Raw genomic sequence first — 19,925 nt, forward strand, 5'->3', positions numbered from 1 at the left:
AAGCTGTTACACAGCTCAGTGTACCACCCACAGTCGAATTCCGTTGAGAAGCTCCGCTCCGTCATGAAGCGCGTGTTGAGAGCATTGTGTTTTGAGCAACAAAGTGATTGGGAACTGTGTCTGCCTGGGGTGATGTTTGCATTAAGGACCGCGCCGCATGCGGCTACGGGGTTTTCGCCAGCTGAGCTGGTGTACGGTCGCTCGCTGCGGTCTCCGCTTCGCATGCTTCGAGACTCGTGGGAAGGCAGGGGCGATGACCCAGTCGTGGTCGAGTACGTGCTTAGTCTCCTCGAACGCTTAAGAAGGGCACAGGAGTTGTCAGGTGATGCAATGGCAAAGGCCCAGCAGAGGGCCAAGGTTTATTATGATCGGACAGCCAGGGCCCGTCGTTTTGAGGTGGGCGATGAGGTAATGATATTGCGCACATCGCTAAAAAACAAACTCGACATGCAGTGGGAGGGCCCAGCACGGATTGTTCAAAAACTGTCGGATGTTAACTACGTGGTGAGTCTGCCAGGAAAGCGGAAAGCACAGCAAGTTTACCACTGTAATCTGCTCAAACCCTATAGACAACGGGAAGCAGTGGTGTGTATGATGGTAAACGTTCCCGAAGAGCTTCCGGTCGAGCTTCCGGGACTAGGCTCAGTGACGAACAGGGAAGACACTGATCAGGTCATTAGTGACTTAATCATTAAAGCACCGCTGTCGGCTGAGCAGAAAACCGAACTACACCAACTCTTACAAGAGTTTCAAGGTCAGTTCTCTGAGAGGCCTGGTAGGACTTCTGTCCTTACTCATGATATAGAACTTACCTCGCCAGAGCCAGTACGATCAAAGGCGTACCGGGTGTCACCCCGCCAGCGCGATATTATGGAGGCTGAGGTAAAGAAAATGCTACAGCTCGGTGTTATTGAGGCGGGTGAGAGTGATTATACCTCCCCTTTGATTTTAGTTGAGGTACCGGGCAAGGAACCTCGTCCTTGCGTCGACTACCGCAGGCTTAATTCCATCACTAAGGATCAAATTTATCCGATCCCTAACATCGAGGAGCGCCTTGAGAAAGTTAGTAGCGCTCAGTTTATTTCCACCCTAAATCTTGTCAGGGGTTATTGGCAGGTTCCACTTACAGAAGAGGCTAGTAGGTATGCGGCGTTCATTTCACCAATGGGAACATTCCGTCCTAAAGTTTTGAGTTTTGGTTTGAAGAACGCGCCATACTGCTTTTCAAGCCTCATGGACAAAGTGTTGCGGGGACAGGAAGAATTCGCTTTACCGTATTTAGACGACGTAGCGATATTCTCCGCATCCTGGTCTGAGCATATGGCACACTTGCGGGCAGTGCTAACCCGCCTGCGCGAAGCGGGCTTGACAGTCAAGGCTCCCAAGTGCCAATTAGCACAGGCCGAGGTTGTCTACCTCGGTCACGTGATTGGACAGGGTCGTCGCCGCCCCTCTGAAATAAAGGTGGCCGCTGTGCGAGACTTCCCGCAACCGCGCACGAAGACCGATATTCGGTCGTTCTTAGGTGTCGCCGGCTACTATCAGAGGTACATCCCCAGGTACTCCGATATCGCGGCTCCCCTGACGGATGCTTTAAGAAAAACAGAGCCCCAAACAGTCGTCTGGAGCGAGACAAAGGAAAGAGCTTTTAGTGCCTTAAAGAGCGCCCTAACAAGCCAGCCTGTGCTACGATCGCCAGTATACACAAAAGGGTTCGTTGTTCAGTGCGATGCTAGTGAGCGAGGCATGGGCGTTGTACTGTGCCAAAGGGACAATGGAGAAATGGAACACCCCGTCCTGTATGCTAGTCGTAAGCTGACCTGTCGTGAGCAGGCGTACAGCGCCACCGAGAAAGAGTGTGCGTGTCTCGTGTGGGCCGTTCAGAAATTGTCATGCTACCTAGCCGGCTCGAGGTTTATCATTGAGACGGATCACTGCCCTCTCCAATGGCTGCAGACCATCTCTCCCAAAAATGGCCGCCTCCTGCGCTGGAGCCTCGCTTTGCAACAATATTCCTTTGAGGTGCGTTACAAAAAGGGGAGTCTCAACGGTAACGCCGATGGCTTAAGTCGAAGCCCCTAACGTAGGAATCCGCCTCAAAGTTGTTTGTTAGTGATGTTTTCTTCCCGAGGCAGGATTTTTAACATATTGCTTTTGTTTAGTGTTTCAAAGTGATTATGTGCTTTCTAGTGCAATTTTCCAATTTGTGGATGCGTTCTGAGTGCTGCTTGACTACTGTAAGGAACTAGGCAGTAGTATAAAAGGGGAAAGAGCCTGGCAGAGCTTAGTGAGGGTTGTCTCGTGCTTGCTGACTGAGCGGTTGCGTTTCGGCGTAGTTCTAACGCTTGCTGGGAACGAGCACAAAAATGGCAACTCTCCCGAAGTCACTTTGCAGTGTCCTGTGTGATCCTGAACATGAGAACGAGGCCTTCTCTGTGCGCTGCGCTCAAGCAACGTCGAGGGACGACCGGTTTCGATTACGAGCATCATCGAGCGACATCCCTCCGGATAGCGGATGCAGTCCCCTGACCATCGGGATCTCCTTCTCCCGGCGGGGCGGTCTGTTACGTTTAAGCTACGACGCGCGGTATAGCCGGCGCGGATGCAACGGACGCCGGGGCTTCGTTCAAAGCGGCGGTCGTTTGGACCCGTTCAGTGCTGCCGTAACGCCTCCCGTCAAGCGCGTCCAGGCAGGTTTCAATGCCACGTGTCGTCGTGTGTGCGTGTGTGTGTGTGCATGTTGGTGCCCACGCTTGTCAAAGCGCGGCAGCCGGGGAGAGGAGCTCCCCAACTGGGAGGCGAGGAGGTCTGACCGGCGCCGGCCCGGAGGACGCGCACGTCACGTCTGAACATGTCTGAGCGTCGCTGTATCGGGCGCCTCATCCCAAGCCGTTCCTTCTTGCCCTCGACTCCGAGGGTATAAAAAGCCGCTGCCCCGGACGCCAGAGACTTCATTTTCTTCCTTCGAGTAACGTGGTCGCCCTGACCGGCTGCTCTTTTGAGATGCCAGAATAAACAAGTTGTTCTGTTGCCAGTCGACTCACCCTTTGCCGGGACCTTCGGATGTTTCCATCTGTGCCCCAGGCCGCCAGGCCAACGCTACCCTTGGGGCTTGCAACCCTTTTGCAACACTGTGTACTGAATCGGTATAGGCTCTTTGAATTTCCCTTGCACGAGTTTACCACAATTATTTCTAAAATGATAGTGTTTTCAGGGGTACGAAAGCGGTGCTCATACATGATGGCTCGCTGGAGACTGGCGATAGTTGGATCCCCAGTCTCCTAATTGCAAAGGGCTAATTGTAAACCACACAGGGCACGTGCTGCACCTTGATGGCGGCAAGAAAAGAAGAACTTATATTTTTTGCACCATTAAGATACAAAGAAGGGGGGATACAGCGCCTTTGTTGCGCTCAAGAATGCCGACGCTGCACCATGTTCCATTTTTGAGAAGGTATTTTCTTCGGATCAGATCTATTTTCCTCTAATTTACAGGCACGTGGAAGTTCGATTCTTGAAGGGGAAGGACACGACAGGTAACTAAACGTTTAAACAATTGTCTAACTTAGCTTTAAATACAGCATTACAAGTGCAACACCAGTGAATCTGCGCTTATCGCCCGTGGTACCGATTTAGCGAAGGAAACCTCTTTTGTGATGGAAACAATTAACAATGAAAATACATGCGCTCTTACTAACTTATCTAAACTGAAGACAAATGCAGCGAGTTCTTGTATTCCGTGTCCGTCACAAAAATGGAGCACCATATTCTTCTATAGTATGCCTTAGCCATGTGCAACTGAATGAAAACTTCTTGGTCTATGCGAAATTTCTTGCGGTGGATGACCACGTTCTTAAGACTTCCCGACTTTGTCCGAATTTTCTCTGTCGATAGTTCGAAGCACAGTCTGTACAGATGTACACCGAGAAGGCTGTAACAGGGCGGGACGGCAGCCTAACAACACTGACAGAAAAAATTGAATGGAAACAGAGAGACTGCGGTAACATATCGATTGCTGCTGGTACGAGCATCCCTAAACGGTGCTGTGGTGGATGCCATCATGCGCATCATTTTACGCTTTTTACCTTGAAAATTACTGTTATCTAAATGCATGTTCCGGGTTTCCGAGTTCTTCAGGTTTCCTTCACTATTATTTCAGTGTCGCGTAACCGTGACTAGCGTCCATATGTTCAACATCATCTGTCGCTGTACCGTATTCGACCAGCAATCAATGGCAGCCCGTGAGTCAGTTTTCAAGAGGTACGTAAGTTTCGGTAATTACTAGTTCGCAGGACATCTTGGCACTCCTTTACGGTAGATCTAAGAGCATGCTTCCCCGAAACATATTTTCAATCCTCGGTTAGATTCCAATATACAAAACCGCGAAAAAACGAGGAGAAAACACAAAGTAGACCGCACATGAGGTGCCTTTCAAGGCCTATTAATACGAATGTCCGTATTAATACCTATTTACGCCAAAAAACTAGAAAGAAAAACGTGATCACATCCATAAATCTTTTTTTTCTTTCTCAGAATGTATGTTGCACGTATAGAAACATGACCTGCAGGTATAGGAAATTACTAGTAGCGTACGAATAGTTCTCTTTCAAAGCCAAATCGATAACGAATATCAGATATGTTTCCTACAAAATCAAATGCGAATAATTTAGATAATCGTCTATTAAATTAAATATTCAATACTAGATCCAACCTGTGGTGTGTGACCTCAAAAAATAAATAAAGAAAGTGATGCGTTAGTGGGGGCGCTATTACAAATGGAGTGAAAGCTATATAGCTGTCAAAAGACAGAAACATGATCTGCACTAGCGTTACGCAACACAGTACATTTATAAACGGCACTGAGTACAACTGCTTCAATTTTTTTCATTATTAAAATAATTTGTGGGGCGTTTTGTGTATATTGACAATAGTTTAAAGATTGTAGCAAAATTTTCATTTCAAAAGCCGACATCCTTTTCCTTGCACTTGGTGAAAACTTTTGACCTCAGGAAAAAAAAGACACTGTAACACTAGTCTATTATCTATTTTTGACGCTTACATGTGTGGCCAGTCCCGTTCGTGGGTGTGTGCCATTCTCCAAGGCCACAAAAACAAAAACACTATTTAGTAGTGATTGTGGTATTGCCTTGCATGAGCCATCCGCATGTATATGACTCGGCGTCACCGCAATTTCTTCGCCAAAATGAGTTACGGTGACAGTGTCAGAATGCTACAGCTTAATCTCTTCATTTGGCTGTAAATTGACTCAAACGAATAAAACGAATTATTTTCTAGCTATGAAAAACCTGTTTTCAGTGAAGCAGTCGGTTTGTTACTGTAACGCGGTAGTACTTCGATACAGGACAATTTCAATTTGTACTCTGTTTTCCGCCATCTTTATATCTTTATATAAGGCCGTCATGCCATGCACATGAGAAAATTCTTTTACTGCGCAAGACCGCAACTGAGCTAGCGACTCTTCTCAGTAATGAGATTTGTGCTAGCTATGACTCGTGGCCACAGCTACCGGACGTTACCGCTTGGTTAGCTAAACTTTGCTCTAATATTGCATCATTGCCGAACATTGGGGGCCATGCGTGAGCATTATGAACGTCGCCCCAGAACAGAACGCGTCCTGCCCTTCCCGCACGTTTAGCCCGATTGGGGCTGCATGAAATGCGGCGTAGGAGCGAGCCGTTTTTATAGCAGCCGTCGAATGTAGGTTTTTCAATTACTGGAATACGTTCTGTGCTTTAAAGAGACACTGAGGAGAAATTGAAGTTGGCTTGTATCGATAGAATAACAGCTCCTGATCACAAAAACGCCACTCTTACTGAAAACAAAGCTCTTGTAATGTAGAAAATAGCAAGAACCAAAATACAGGTGTCGCCGCCACAGGCCAATCTCGCAAGTACAAGCGTGATGACTTCCTAGGATAAGAGGCGCCACCTTGGAGGAATTTTCCGTACTTCATGGAAGCCACGAATCTCTGAGGCTAGCAAAGAAAGGTTGCGCACCACACCGCTAGCCGTCGGAAATCACGGTGTCTGCGTTTACGTCACGTATCACGTCACTCCGTTCTGTGACGTCATAAGAGTTCTCCGTGTCGTCATAAGAGTTCTCGAGTTTGAATCAGAGCGGCGGGAAAAACTTTCTCAACTTCGAATCTCAATTTCTTTGAAATAAATGCATCTTTCGCGCCCGGACAAGCGGCAACAAAGCCATGAAATGCCGAAGTATCAGATTTTGCTAACAAAAAAAATGATAGAGTTCTCCTCAGTGTCCCTTTAAGACCGCAATAATTCTCATAGCTAATTCGCTCTTTACCAAAGTTCTACACGACCGAGTAGCCCTGAATAATACCCTACTCCTTTATAGGATAGGATAACTCTATCTTGAATATAGCCTATTTTGGCTCGAGTAGATTCCGATAGTTTGATCACTGTTCTTTATCAGCCAAGTATTAAATCTCATAATTCAGTCTCATAGGCCCTGGAAGGCCTCAAGGCCGTGTGCTAGTTCTTTGTTATTTCCTTATGTATACTTGGCGTACGCAACTTTGCGTCTTCATACATCAGTTTTCTACAGGACGATTCGTTATACTTCGTCAAGTAAAGAATTCTGATGCCATGAGATGTATCCTTCATTACTCTGATGTGATTTCTATATTCCGCAACACCTGGAATGAAGAGAGAGCTAATAAGCGTCATTTATGGATGCAGCGTCCGCCGCTGTGTAACTTCGCCAAACATGTTCGGCCACAGTGCGGCGCCGCTGTGTTTTGCAAAGCGGTAGTCCTGGCGGCGCGGCACTTTGCTGCCTGTGGAGCTGATTATTTGTATTACCGATGTAAAAAGCGTCTATATGGAATCCGCATGTAGCAGAATCTGCTTACAACATTTTTTCTTACCAGAGAAACTTTTCTCGGTGTTATTCTTTAAGGTTGAGACCAGGCAGTTGTGTTTGAACGGCGCATTAAAAAAAGAACGTTAGAAATGCACTACATTTTAAGACAAAACTAATATATTTTGCAGTTGACTACAATCGGCTGCGTAGGACGTGTTTCGCTTCTTGAGCTTTAGCTCTGTAGGCACAAAAGCCTATCATGGTGTATATTTGGTGTTATTTTTGGAAAAATGTTTTCTAATATTTCTGAACATGAAAACTTACTCAACCCCTAAGTTTCGTCCAGCACTAGCTTTCTTTCTTCAAAGTTTGTAAAAATCTCCAATATCTTTCTTTCAAAGTTCGTTCGTTACTTGCATTGAGTAGTGAAGAATGCCATCAAAAAGAATACAAGCCTTCCAAGGGGAGATCTGCGGATAGATTAAGTGGTATAGTAGAAACTTACGATATCTAAAAACTGGAATTCATTAAAAACTTCTCTTTGAAAAAGCGCTTGTCACAATTTATGGGTACGCACAGTTATCAACGCTAATCGCACGCTCGTTTACTTTCGTCAAAATTTTTCTCGCCTGGCTCACTTGAAGTCCTGTTGTACAAAAACTACTGGTCGTAGCCAATTAAAACATGAAGCATCCATTTGGCACCCCAGCTGTACCGACCTAACTAACACCCTAGAACGTGTTAAGAATAACTGTTTGCAATTCATTCTACATAGCCAAGGTTTTACATCCAGCATTTGATCAATGAAAGTTGTGTTAATCCCACCTTCGCAGCCTTCAAAAGTGAAATATTTCGTATTTATTAGGCATTTGAACGCTTCATATATGCGCCAGTATTCCTATCAAGCACATTCGTCACCACTGGTGCATCTCTGCACTACTGGACGACGCGCACAAGGCTAAAATTACGTCACGCAGGAAAAAAAAGAAAAAAAAAACATGAGGCGCTCTTTCATTCTCGAAATGTCCAGCGACGTGAACTGCCTTTTCGCACCGCTTCCCGTCATTGAAGGCATCCATCAATTTTAAACCATGTAAGTTAACGTTGCATATCTACGAATTCGGATTGCCCATATCTCACTCTTATTTTGCGTGTTGCTGTGATACCCATTGACGTCTGTATGGCCTCATGCCTTGAGGGTTCAATCAATCAGTAAATAGAAAAAAGAATCATGCTAGGATGCTTTGCTTGTTCCAGGTATTGTAAAGCTATCGCAAGCATGAAATCGCATAAGATTATTATTAATAATTGCTACAATTGCTATTTGATGTATTTGAATGCCTAGAATAGAAGGATATTCAAACTGTTATTCAAAATTTTCTAATACCACGGCGCTATCTTGCAATTCATGGCTCACCAGCGGTAATGAGGATTTAGTCACGTATGCAGATCTGACTGTCCGTTTGGCATACTTCATAGAACTCTCTTACAGTCTCAATGGTCGGTTTTGAAATAAATAACGTTGGCTGAAACAATATGTGTTTAAGAAAACGTCGCTTGAAAGTCAGCGCTGGTGATTTACATTCGTGTCTGGTCCTCGTTTTGTCGTCCCCATCTACAGCGAAACCTTTGCGTCGTTGTGGTGCTTAACTGGAAAAAAAGTAACAAGAGCAATCTGCCATCCTACGTTAGACGCGAACGAAAACACACCACGAAAAACGCCACCTTTGAAGGTGCGCTCATTGTTTCACTAACCTGAAAGGTGGCTGAGCATAATGCCGATGCTCTTTGGCCAGGATGCTTCTTCCCTCGTGATTCCGAACTTTTCCAGAAACAAGACGAAAAGCAAGCCGAACCAGGACCAGGGCATAGTTATCAGGAATGAAGCACCGGCCATTGCAACAGGCACAATCCAGCACGTGTCCAATGGAATCGGTTTGTCCTGTCGCCCTGCGTTCACGGAGTTTAGAGAATTAGCAAGCATATAAAAACTGTTGAGGCAATGTTCGTGAAGCTCTCAGTTCAAGCAGTAGGGTACCACTCAAATAAACCACGCGGTTCGATGCGAAAAAAAACTGTCGAGATAGGTTTACTGGCTGAATCACAGGCTGAAACGCACGAATCAGCAAAAGTTTTATCAGCTTCGTTTCGGGCATGTAGCCCTGCATTGTGCCTTGGAGCCAACCTCAGTTAACGCATTCCTCCGCCATCGTCATTACAGCCTCCTTTCTTTCTAGTCACACTGTGGGTTTTCTCGTGCAGCCAACTTCCGGTTGCTTTTTGCCGCCCTCCCCCTAAGCTGTAAGCCCACTTGCAACCCTTCACCTCCCAGCCTCTCTCTAAACCTTCTCGCACTTTTCTCTCTCCTCACTCCTGATAGTAAATAGGAATACTTCCCTCTTCCCACTTTTCCACTTTCCCCTCGTGGCAGGTGGTTGCAGCGTGGCACGATTAGCAGGTGGCCACCATTGAGTTTAATGAAATGAAATTACCTCAGATAAATGCTATTCAAATTTTAAACTTTTTAAATGAATCAACTAAGTCTGTTCTTATGCCTGTGGTATGCTGTAGATTCCACTGTAGAATTCGGGACAATAAGGCTAAAGCAAAGTTATAACAGCTTGCGCTGGAAACTGGGAAGCCACGTATCTAAACATCCAAACTATCTTGTTTCTATCTAAGCAGGGCATCATCCTGCACTGATGCCTTGGTACAAGGTCGGCAAAATATGTGCTGCGGTCAGAAAGAATCTGGAAGAGCTGAGGTCCAATGCTAGAAGGTGCGCTGTCAAAAACGCCAACTGATACGTGCCGTGCTACACAGGGGTTGTGAGCAGATTACCGCTCTCGTGCGGAAACGTTTATTATGTACACACGGGAAGATGCCTCAACGTTCGTCTAAGATAGCACGAGCGGTCGCTAGCAGTCTTGTTTCCTTCTTTCAATCTTGCCATTCATTTCCGCGACTCTGGCAAAGAAAATAATACAGTATGTTCACCGGAGTTGCGGGGCACCGGCGTTGTCCACAGGCACAGAAATCAGTTGTGGCGGGAGATAGCAGAGGCAAATCTAATCGCCCCGTCGCACACTCCATGTGTCGCCAAACCTTCCGTGACGTTACACCCTATCCAGCTGGATTATCTTGCCGCAACTATTGCAACTTTATGACGTTATTGCACGTGTCTTTTTTTTAATTGTTTGTGGTTTTTGTGTGCGTGGTTTTTATGCCATGTGTGCCTGGGCGTACTCGGTTTGGTTTTTCGAATAGATATTCAGTTGTTGCTCAGCGCTTCGTTTGTGTACGTGTTTCTTCCTTAGTCCTCGAACGTTCACCAACTCGCTCAGTTTTCGCTTCTGCCAAATCGAAAGCCACTGGGCCAACGCGACAGGTGTGTTGTTTTCATTGATCGATTGCATACCTGAGCACTGTACTGTCCTACTATTCGTCTGACGTCGCCCAGTGTACCATTTTATTTACATCCATACGGCAACATACTACTACGCTATTCCTTTCTATACATTTTGAAAGCCACCGCGGCGGCTCAGTGGCTATGACGCTCGGCTACTGACCCGAAAGATGCTGGATCACTCGCAGCCGCGGCGGTGGAATTTCGATAGAGGCGAAATATTAGAGGCCCGTGTACTTTGTGATGTCTGTGCACGTTAGAGCATCCCTGGTGGTCGAAATCTCCGGAGACCTTCACTACGGCGCACCTCATAGCCTGAGCCGCTTTGGGACGTTAAGCCCCCTAAACCGAACTAAAACAAAGTATTTCGATAGCATTCAAAATGTAGGCTGCTCTATGTGAACTCTTTGCACACACGTTTTTGTTTTATGCTTCTGAATACTTTTCCAGCAAATCTAAATTACACACCCGTCCATGACAGCTGCAATCAAACAAGGCCATCGCTGATAAAAAGAGCGTGTGAGCACATTGGTCTTGCGTAAACACGTCTGTGTCACCTGACGCAAGCTATTTGCTTCGCAGTGATATGCATGCGTATTGGTGCTCGCAATGAAGACAAAAGGCCAATCACGTAGATAATATAAAAGAATATAGTTGTTGTTAGATCTTACTCCTGCGGGTCGAGACATGCATTATGATTACTTTTGCAGCTTGCTTTTCATAAACTGAAACCAACCCATTAAAATGGTTTTCGAAAAAAAAGCAGACAGCTTTTGCACGTTAACTAATAAACTGAGGAAATAAGCAGTATCGTTCATCAACTGAGAACTTTAAGCGAAAAGTTTTTGAAAGGTCTTAATTATTCCAACCACAATGACGATTCTGTAACTAACGTTTGATGGCAAAGAAACCTTTCATAGTCGCCCCATTTAGTTTTTTCTTCCCCAAACATCGGTGTATATTGTGCAAAAAGGAACTGCTGTTTTGTTATTCCGCTGGTTACCTGATCGACCTGCAGTTTCGCAGGAGCCATTTCCTGTTCTCCATTTTTGCTCATCACCACTCGACATTTCAGGAGGCTGTCTGGGCCCAACGAAGTGATTCTCCGCACTTGGGGGTGCCTGTTGTACCTGAAGACACCTAAATAAAAACGCAGTTACCCAAAACGATACATTTTATATTACGTACAAAACGTTGTTAATTGTACACAAAACGACAATTTAACAGCTTATATATTGCAAATACAACACCGTCTCATGGATGCTAGTGCAGTGAGCGCTTTTCGCGCTCAAGCACGCTCTCACTTTCCTGTTTTGCATATCGGCAACGCTTGAGCTGCTTTAGGGCTTCACTGCAATAGCGCTGGAACAGTGACGTAGGTGAAACGCGCTACTCATCGCTGCCGACCTATGCACCGCAGCGACGACACGGTGCCATTACGGTGTCATTGAGCTGCCATTATCGTAGGTGTTTCTCTTGGGTGCGCATTACACAGAAAAAAAAAGACACCTAGTTCGGTCTTGTCCAGGGAAACATGTTTTTCCGTTTATCGATGCCCGTTACGCTTCTCAAACGCTGACTTCAACTATCCACACTTCCTTTTCCTATCAAGGTCATTACTCGGGGATCAATATCCGCGCTTTGTCGAAAAAACCGAACAACTCACGGAACAAGAAGGCCTCTATAAAACATGCGTTACCCACCCCTCGCCTTCTCCTTTTACTTTCTACTCTTTGCATTACTTGCGAAAAGTTGATCCATAGACACTGCCGTAACGCAGGGACTCTATACGTCACTAAGCATATGCAGGTCATAGTTTATTGTCGCCTTGCTTTGCGCCAGAAAACTGAAAACTGGGTACAGATAATCATCCACTTATTTGGGAGCTGAGCGTGCTGGTGCTGCACTAAATAAAGCCAGTGAAGGCAGGGCATAAGTTCAAGCGGCTCGTGTGGCCAGCACATGGAGTAGGAAACATAGGGTGACGCGTATTATGCCTTATAATATGCCGCAAAACCGTTAATAAGTTCACAATGAAATTATAAAGACTTATTTCGTGACAAGGGCAACTAAAAAATTCGAGATGTGCCACAAGATTTTTTGCTCTACGCAAGGCGGAGTCACCCCCCAGTAGGCGAGCAACGGATCAGGGGAAAGCAGGATCCGACTGAATAGTCGATACGAACCTGTAGGTCGAGTACCGTCACGGTCGTATACGAGGCGCTAGCGGGGCCTTTCGCAATATTCGCAATATTGAGAGCTTTCATGCTTACCACGCCTTCCTGCTAGAGCTACTGATATTATTACTGCTGCTACTGCTACTAGTAATAGCAACAATAGCGATGCTAATAATTCAACTTTTATCAGTTTCTTTCTTCAGAGGAAAGGAGCAGTAACTTTCTCACTTCTCGGTGGACACCACAACTGCTCTGTGAGGGAAGTCATGAAAGACAGTGAAAACAGCCACGGAGGAAAAGTGGTCTTAGATAAAGTTACCTGAATGAAATCGAGAACCTTGGCTTTTAATCGAAACTATTACTAGTCCCATGACGAGAAAAGCCGCCAGCATGTGTAAATGTGTGCAAGCGCAGATGGTACAGGAAATTCCAGCGATGGCAAGAACAATATGCTGACGTCATCAAAAGGCCGTTAGACTCACATAGGAAGCTGAGCGCCACCACTTCAACCATCCTCTTCAATAAACCCTCGCTCACTCACTCACTAAATTGCAGCAGTGGCCGAGTGGTTGAGCATCCGCCTCACATGCGGGAGGTGCGGGTTTCGAACCCCAGTGCCGCCGGGTACCCACCGGTGATGCAATGAGTACAAGCTTTCCCCTGGTCTGATGCTCGGCATTTGTGGGGTGAAATGCTTGGGAAATGAATCTTTTACCCCACCTTTGAGAACTCGAAAATACCTTGTGTCATGGCGCTCTTTCGCCATAGATGCCCTTGCGCCATAAAAATCCACAATCATCATCATCATCATCACTCACTCACTCACTCACTCACTCACACAATCCTGTACAGGTCGTCCCTCCATATATTTTCTTCATTCATCAACATCCATGTGGCGACAGTTTTCCAGGCATTCGTAACAATCTTGTCACGCAACTGTTTGCCTTACAGCGTTCACGGTGGTGTCATACGAGTTCTCGTTGCATACAGGTTACACGTGCTAGTCAAGGTGTAGTTTAGCTTGTGACAGGGATTCTAACCGACAACATGTGCTCCTTCCCTGACTTTTGTAACAAAATTTTGATGCAACCTTTCATTGTACACCTCTTCGAGCGGTACCATACGCGCCCGTGTGTTTGCGGGCGCCCCTAACAACCAAACGTCTACGTCTTGTCCCAACGCGGTGGCTCAGTAGTTAGGGCACTCGACTACTGATCCGGAGTTCCCGGGTTTTAACCCGACCGCGGCGGCTGCATTTTTATGGAGGAAAAACGGCAAGGCGCCCGTGTGCTGTGCGATGTCAGTGCACGTTAAAGATCCCCAGGTGGTCGAAATTATTCCGGAGCCCTCCACTACGGCTCCTCTTCCTTTCTTCTTTCATTCCCGCCTTTATTCCTACCCTTACGGCGCGGTTCAGGTGTCCAACGATATATGAGACAGATACTGCGCCATTTCCTCTCCCCAAAAACCAATTATTATTATTCTACGTCTTGCGTCCACGACGTCGAAACTGGGCCGGCCTCATAGCCGTGCAGCGAGACACTCCGAACGTTTGCGGCCTGCTGCGCAACCAATGCTGAAACAAATAAACTCGTAACAAAGAACTTTAATGCATGCACAAACATTACCAGTAAACAATGCACACAGGGGCAGCCATGGTTTTCAATCACCCACATAACCATTCTTAAGGGTCTCGGCAGAAGTTAAAAAAAATGCCACTGATATTACCCAGCAAATGGACATTTCCTTATAATGTATACTGCGTGCCCTTTCGTTTTCAGGCAAAATGTGGTTGGTGTTTCACATTCTTGCACGAGCTTTGGTAAATATCAAGCCGACCCCGATTTACAACCGAAAATACGCCTTCAAGCGAATTTAGTTTTTGCACTGTGGAAAACAGCAGTCAGCTCAAGGGCATTAGCGTTTGTTCACGGTTAGTTAAAAAATTGGAACGCCTATTACTGCTTTGCATTCATGACAAGGTTGAGTGTGAAAATAATGAGGAAAAGTTAGTGATTAATATGTCACAACATGACCCAGGTCTAGCAGAATACAATCTTTTCCTCCATAACATTATCCTTCAAGGTTCAAAATACGAACTTTTTTTAGAATAAATTCACGCCTCCTCCAATTGAAGATAAAAATATCTCACCTGATTATCTCCGCGCGATTTCAGAAAAAATAAACCGCGAAAATGGAGGGCCATTTTTGTACTCAAATTATTAGCTATTTTATGGCGCTGTGATGGATTGAATATACATTGATACTCACGATTTTTTAAGGATTATATAGTGCCTCTCAAAGTTTGACATCTAAAGGCAAAACAAAATAGTAGCGTTTTTTCACTACTGACGGAGAGAACTCATTGCATAAAAATTTAGACTTTTATTTGCAAAGTGCAATTGCTAAGAAATAAACTTGACAGATGCGGTACACAGCGGCTCTACTAATGGCTTATATGTCTATGCTGGTTTTCGTAAAGAGCATGGAGATGGCACATATGAACACGAACAAATGATGGGAAAAAGATTACAGAAAATGAAAACGTTTAACCTGACTTCTAGACAGCCAGCCTCCGTATAAAAATAAAGCAGTCAGCAAGCCATAGAAGTAACGAAGTATGAAACAACAAATAGAGGATAAATAAAAGCCAGGGGAGATGAACGGGGAAACTATAACCAGCAGACGTCGTCCCCAAATGCCAATCTGAGAACAGACCAACACAAAGCCAGGACCGATAAAACCTTATCGCCTAAGAAGATTTCTGTCCACCGAAAAAAAACAATGCTTGAAAAAAAAGTAGAAAGGTATAAATGCAATGGACATCGTAAACAAGGTGCTTGAGGAAAGTGCAGAATGCCAAAGTTAAAAAAAAACAAGAAAAATGTCAGAGGAAGGATAACCATCAAACCAGAGCCGAATCAGAAAGACAGCTACAGCGTGCCACAAAAATTCAGCAGAAATAGGCGAAAATAGTAATTAAATAACTGTAAATATAAAAGAAACAAATATATACACCTGGACGTCATCAATAACATTTCTAAAGGATAGGAATACCTTTGACTGAAAGAATAGCCCATAGGTAGCGTTTCATAAAGTACGTTTTTCTTGACTGTAATAATTGCGTGGGAGCGAAAAACGAACGTCGTCTATTTAACTATGAAATTAAAGTCCATTTTGAACAAAATAATCTGGATATGATTTGCGACGCCTGCTAGGAAATATACACATATAAAAACGCTCTTTCAGACACAGAGAAATATGCTCAGTTTAAAATTTTGTTGCCTTTAAATACATGAATGTAATTAGCTTGGTTATGTTTTAGTTTGTTTGCTTAAGGCTTGTACGAATATTAGATAATTGAAGATATTTTTTGGAATAGTCAACTGTCTGCTATTTTATTCGACACGAATGCTTAGAATTTGAAATCCTATATTATCCGTCCCAAGCGAGAATTGTATGTGGAACACTCATTTTGTGGTATCGTTTCGACGTACCTCTAGCTCTGTCGAGAACGCATCATGGTGCACACGCAGCTGAAGTCACCACTCCATGGACACTGGAGCCTTTCTGCGCGTTATTGTGAAAGCGGACATGAGCAGGCACGAGCCAGCGTCCAAATTTGTACATGTCAGTTGCCTGCTCTGTGCGTTGAATGAGGCAAAGCAGCGTATATTAATTTAGAGGATGCGTGGCACCTTGGACCTCCGCGAGACTTGTCTGAGTTGACTGTAGCTGCGGCTCTTTCTGCGCGTACATCGCTAATCAAATGCAATGGCGCGAGCAGGAGAGGGAGCCAGCACGAAGGACATTGAGATGGGTGCCCCTCTTTTAGATGCCAGGAGCGGGGGGGGGGGGGGGGGGGGGGGCGGACATGCTGCAGAATTAACCACGCCAATCGCAGTAACACTCATCTTGTTTCGGTCACCAATGAACACATCGTCATGTTGAAAAACTTGGGCGCATTTATCGAGGCCACTGGTATACTGTGGATAATATTGGAACTTATGAGCCTGCCGTTCATGCACAGCATTCTAACGCAGCAAGCGCGCTGAGTCGCAGCGACAACCGCACTAGCACACTCTGTTTTAAGTACTGTGGTAGGTATTGCTTCAAGAGACTAATCGATCAGTTGATCACACAAAGGAACTTAATTCGCTACATACCGCAGTTGTACCTTTTCAGCATTTTGATTATGGTGCGGCCATTGGGCTGAAACTGCGCGTTGGGTTGAACAGATATTCTCAATCTCTGTTACACAGCTTTTTTCTAATGCCAGTCGAGTGCCTGCAAAAACTTTTCAAAAATTATTTCCACGCATGAGGAAATTTATATTATTACGAAGCTCACAAAGTACTACCACTACAGAAACTGAATGAGAGGATTATAGTGCAAAAACAGTGACAACAGGGACGTACCTTGGACCGATGTCCTCGCGAATGACAGCCAGAAAGGTGAAAACATCCGTGATCACAGCACCGCTATCCAAAGTGGAGTTACCAAGCCGGAGAGATGCGTTCGGATGTCCGCTATCTTCTACGCAGTTTTCGTCGCTTCAACCAACCGATAACTGGCGCTACCATGCCGCGCCGGTTCAAAGGTGCGGTATCGACCTCATTTTAATATCTTTTAGGTGGCGAGTGGAGAGCTTCTCTTTCACAATAGTAGATTGCGAAAGAGTGCCGCTATCGCAGCGGTATGGACGGCGCATATATATAAAAAAACAGCTTTCTTGCTCACGGCCAAACTGCTAGCAATGTCCGATATGACAACCTGCCACAGCATGAGGGGAGTCGACGCCGATCACTGGCTGTGTCACGAGCCTTGGGAGCAAAGAAATAAATTCTGGCTGCTGCCAATAAATAGTTCAGATGTGTTTGAGACAAAAGTATTCAATCATCAGAAAAGCGTTCGAAAAAAATTCCAGAAAATGTCACATAGAACACATTGCTTCATAAACCGGCTAAACTGTTGGGTGGCTACCGCTGTTTCACTGCAGCATTAATTTTGTTATCTTTACTTCATTTATACATACTGCTGCACCACACTGGCTATTGCTAGAGTGGGCATAGAGTACATACATACATAGAGTGGGTACATAGAGTACATACAGTGATTATCCTTGTTTCGCATTGCTGCGGAAGCTTGAATGCCTTTGGGCGCCCAAAACAAATCCGTGCCTTAAATTTAGTCCACCGTCACGGAAAATGCAGAGAACTCAAAGAAGGGGCACTCACGTAGTCTCGTGCGAGCACATAGAATGACTAGATTTTCGTATTACCGCTTCCTAGGTTTCCGACTCGCCCTTATCGAGACCTCAAGAAGTAGATGTGAAAGGAGGCGTACATACACCGGGATGAGCCCTAACTGCCCAGTTTAAACATCCTTGCACCCCAAGCGAGAAAAGTAATGTTACTGCGTTAAAAGCTCCGCGTCCTCAGAGAGAAAAAAAATGAACATGAAGATCTGGCTTATAGGCAAAGACCTAAAACATGATAGGAGATAAATCAACAATAACGTTGATTTATTGAATTGGTTTGGCCGAGTTCGTTCAGTCTTAAATGTAGCCATTGATGCTATTAAGGGAAGCAGTGACAAGAAACACAGAGGACATTTAGAGGGTCCACTGCGTATGTTTGTACTCGTTGAATCCTTGCTTCTATCGCGCCAATGCCTACTTTCAAGTGTTGCGGGTACGATGTGTTCCTCTAGCTGAAGCCTATGTAAAGCTCCAAAGAAAGCACTATCGCCGAAACTGCTTTCAAGATTGATGCGTTTCGGCTTTACAGAGGCACGCGCGAAAATTATCAGCTTTAAAATTGCTGTCTGGACCTCTTAACGTCAAAAGTAATTAAACAGATGGGTGTACTGGAGACAGTACTTGCTTGAACAAAAGCCGACATGACTGCCCAGACAAAGGTCTCTAACTGTGTTAGAGCTTTCTCGCCTGCACCGGCGCTTGAAACTGCCATTTTCACGGCACTCGAAATGCTGCGATGTCCGAAGACGTTACATCCTCACTAGTGATTCCAGGTCAACTTGTTGCTGAGGGCAAAACTGAGAGTTGGTGTTGAGAACGTCGCTAAAATACGACTTGCGCAAGCCTGTTTAGATACCATTGTGCAGTTAAGGGCACCGGCGAAGGAGCTGCAGAAACAGCTCTGGTACCAAATTTGCTGCAATCGTGAAAATTTAAGAGGTAGGTAGAAGAAACATTTTATTATGAGGGCAAGTTGGAGGAAGCACCCTGATGAAGAAGTCAATAGTCTAGACACTCATTCTGCGTACCTATGTGGGCGTGGTGGGTAGCCGTCGAGGAGACAGGCCCTTGTCCTCCCTTTTTCCACCCTTCTATCATTCACTGAATATGATGAAGATCAGGACACGCTGGTCGTCAAGGGCTGTGCTAGACTGAACAGCCTCCCGCTGAAATGGGGAGAAGACGGGAATTGGGGGTGGGGGTTCTGAAGTAGGTGTTTTTCAACTTACATGCCATTAAGATACGGGAACACGTAGATTTGGCCAAAATATATTCCACGTTGATCACTTTTTGCTCTCATTGACCCATAATGATTTTTCTGGTGCCCCTGCTGGCATCCAAGGCGACGCTAACAGGGTACGTGCGTACCACCTTGCTTCTAATTTAATTCAAATGAATAGCATAAAATCTAGAATCGTTTTTTTTTTCCGCTACATACAGGAGTGTACCAGATGAAGGCTTAATATTTTTACACGATTGAACCTGTTTAGCATATTGTTGCGCGCCTCTAACCAGTGTACTTTCTGATAAGTACCTTGACCTATATATAGACTACGATTTGTTATGGTAACCACTTATGGCAAACATGTGTAAAGAAGTCAGAAGTTTTACATGCTTGCTCTCTAAATTGAAAACATTTCTGCTTTTTGCTAGCAGAAAATTAGTTGCCCCTGCCGTGGGGTATAGGGTGTTTAGATATGGTGTTTGTTGTTTCTTCAACTGCTCTGAAACGTGGAAAGGTGGAATTGATAGGGTTTTGGCAAATAAAAAAACTTAAGAAGTGTTCCCTATACGCTTCAGGAAAAAAAAAACCTATCAATGTATTCGGCGCAGCCGGTTTGTCTCCATTTGATATCCTATTCTAGCGGACTGTCGTGCTTAACTATAATTCGGAGACCAGATATAAACAGAAAATGAGAGCAGTGCACCAATGAGGTACATTCCTCGTTATAGTTTTCCAAGTGTGTGCGCTCAATATGGCAAAGCAATAAGGTAGTATTATGCTCATTCTCTCTAATGAAATGTCGGATGATGTGTTTTGTTTAAAGAGGAGGAAGAGGAAAGGCAGGGAGGTTAAACAGGTGTTTTGTTTAACTTCCAGGAAAAGGCTGTGAGCTGTCGTGAAAGCGTTCGCTGAATTTTAAGCCTCACTTAAAACTTGGCATGTTGGTATTGATCTGTTGTACTGTTTTTTTTCCTTCGCTTAAAGCGCAGTTCATATTTGGTGGAGACAACCG

General features: G+C 45.1%; 1 protein-coding gene across 2 annotated transcripts in view; it reads right to left on the reverse strand.

Moving 5' to 3' along the window:
- LOC144121810 (monocarboxylate transporter 12-like) overlaps positions 1-16,995 on the reverse strand; it is a 32,756-nt gene extending 15,761 nt beyond the window's left edge. The window contains exons 1-4 of one of the 2 annotated variants that reach the window (XM_077655214.1): positions 16,847-16,952; positions 15,926-15,998; positions 11,255-11,391; positions 8,601-8,795 (exon numbers count right to left, since the gene is read on the reverse strand). In XM_077655214.1, the coding sequence (XP_077511340.1) occupies positions 8,601-8,795; positions 11,255-11,321 (262 nt within the window). In that variant the 5' untranslated portion in view covers positions 11,322-11,391; positions 15,926-15,998; positions 16,847-16,952. Of the gene's footprint in view, positions 1-8,600; positions 8,796-11,254; positions 11,392-15,925; positions 15,999-16,846 lie in introns of both variants that reach the window. The other variant, XM_077655213.1, reaches the window with a different exon arrangement.
- Positions 16,996-19,925: the final 2,930 nt, after the last annotated feature.

This window comes from Amblyomma americanum, chromosome 2 (genome assembly GCF_052857255.1).
Source record: "Amblyomma americanum isolate KBUSLIRL-KWMA chromosome 2, ASM5285725v1, whole genome shotgun sequence".
Lineage (NCBI taxonomy): Eukaryota > Metazoa > Arthropoda > Arachnida > Ixodida > Ixodidae > Amblyomma > Amblyomma americanum.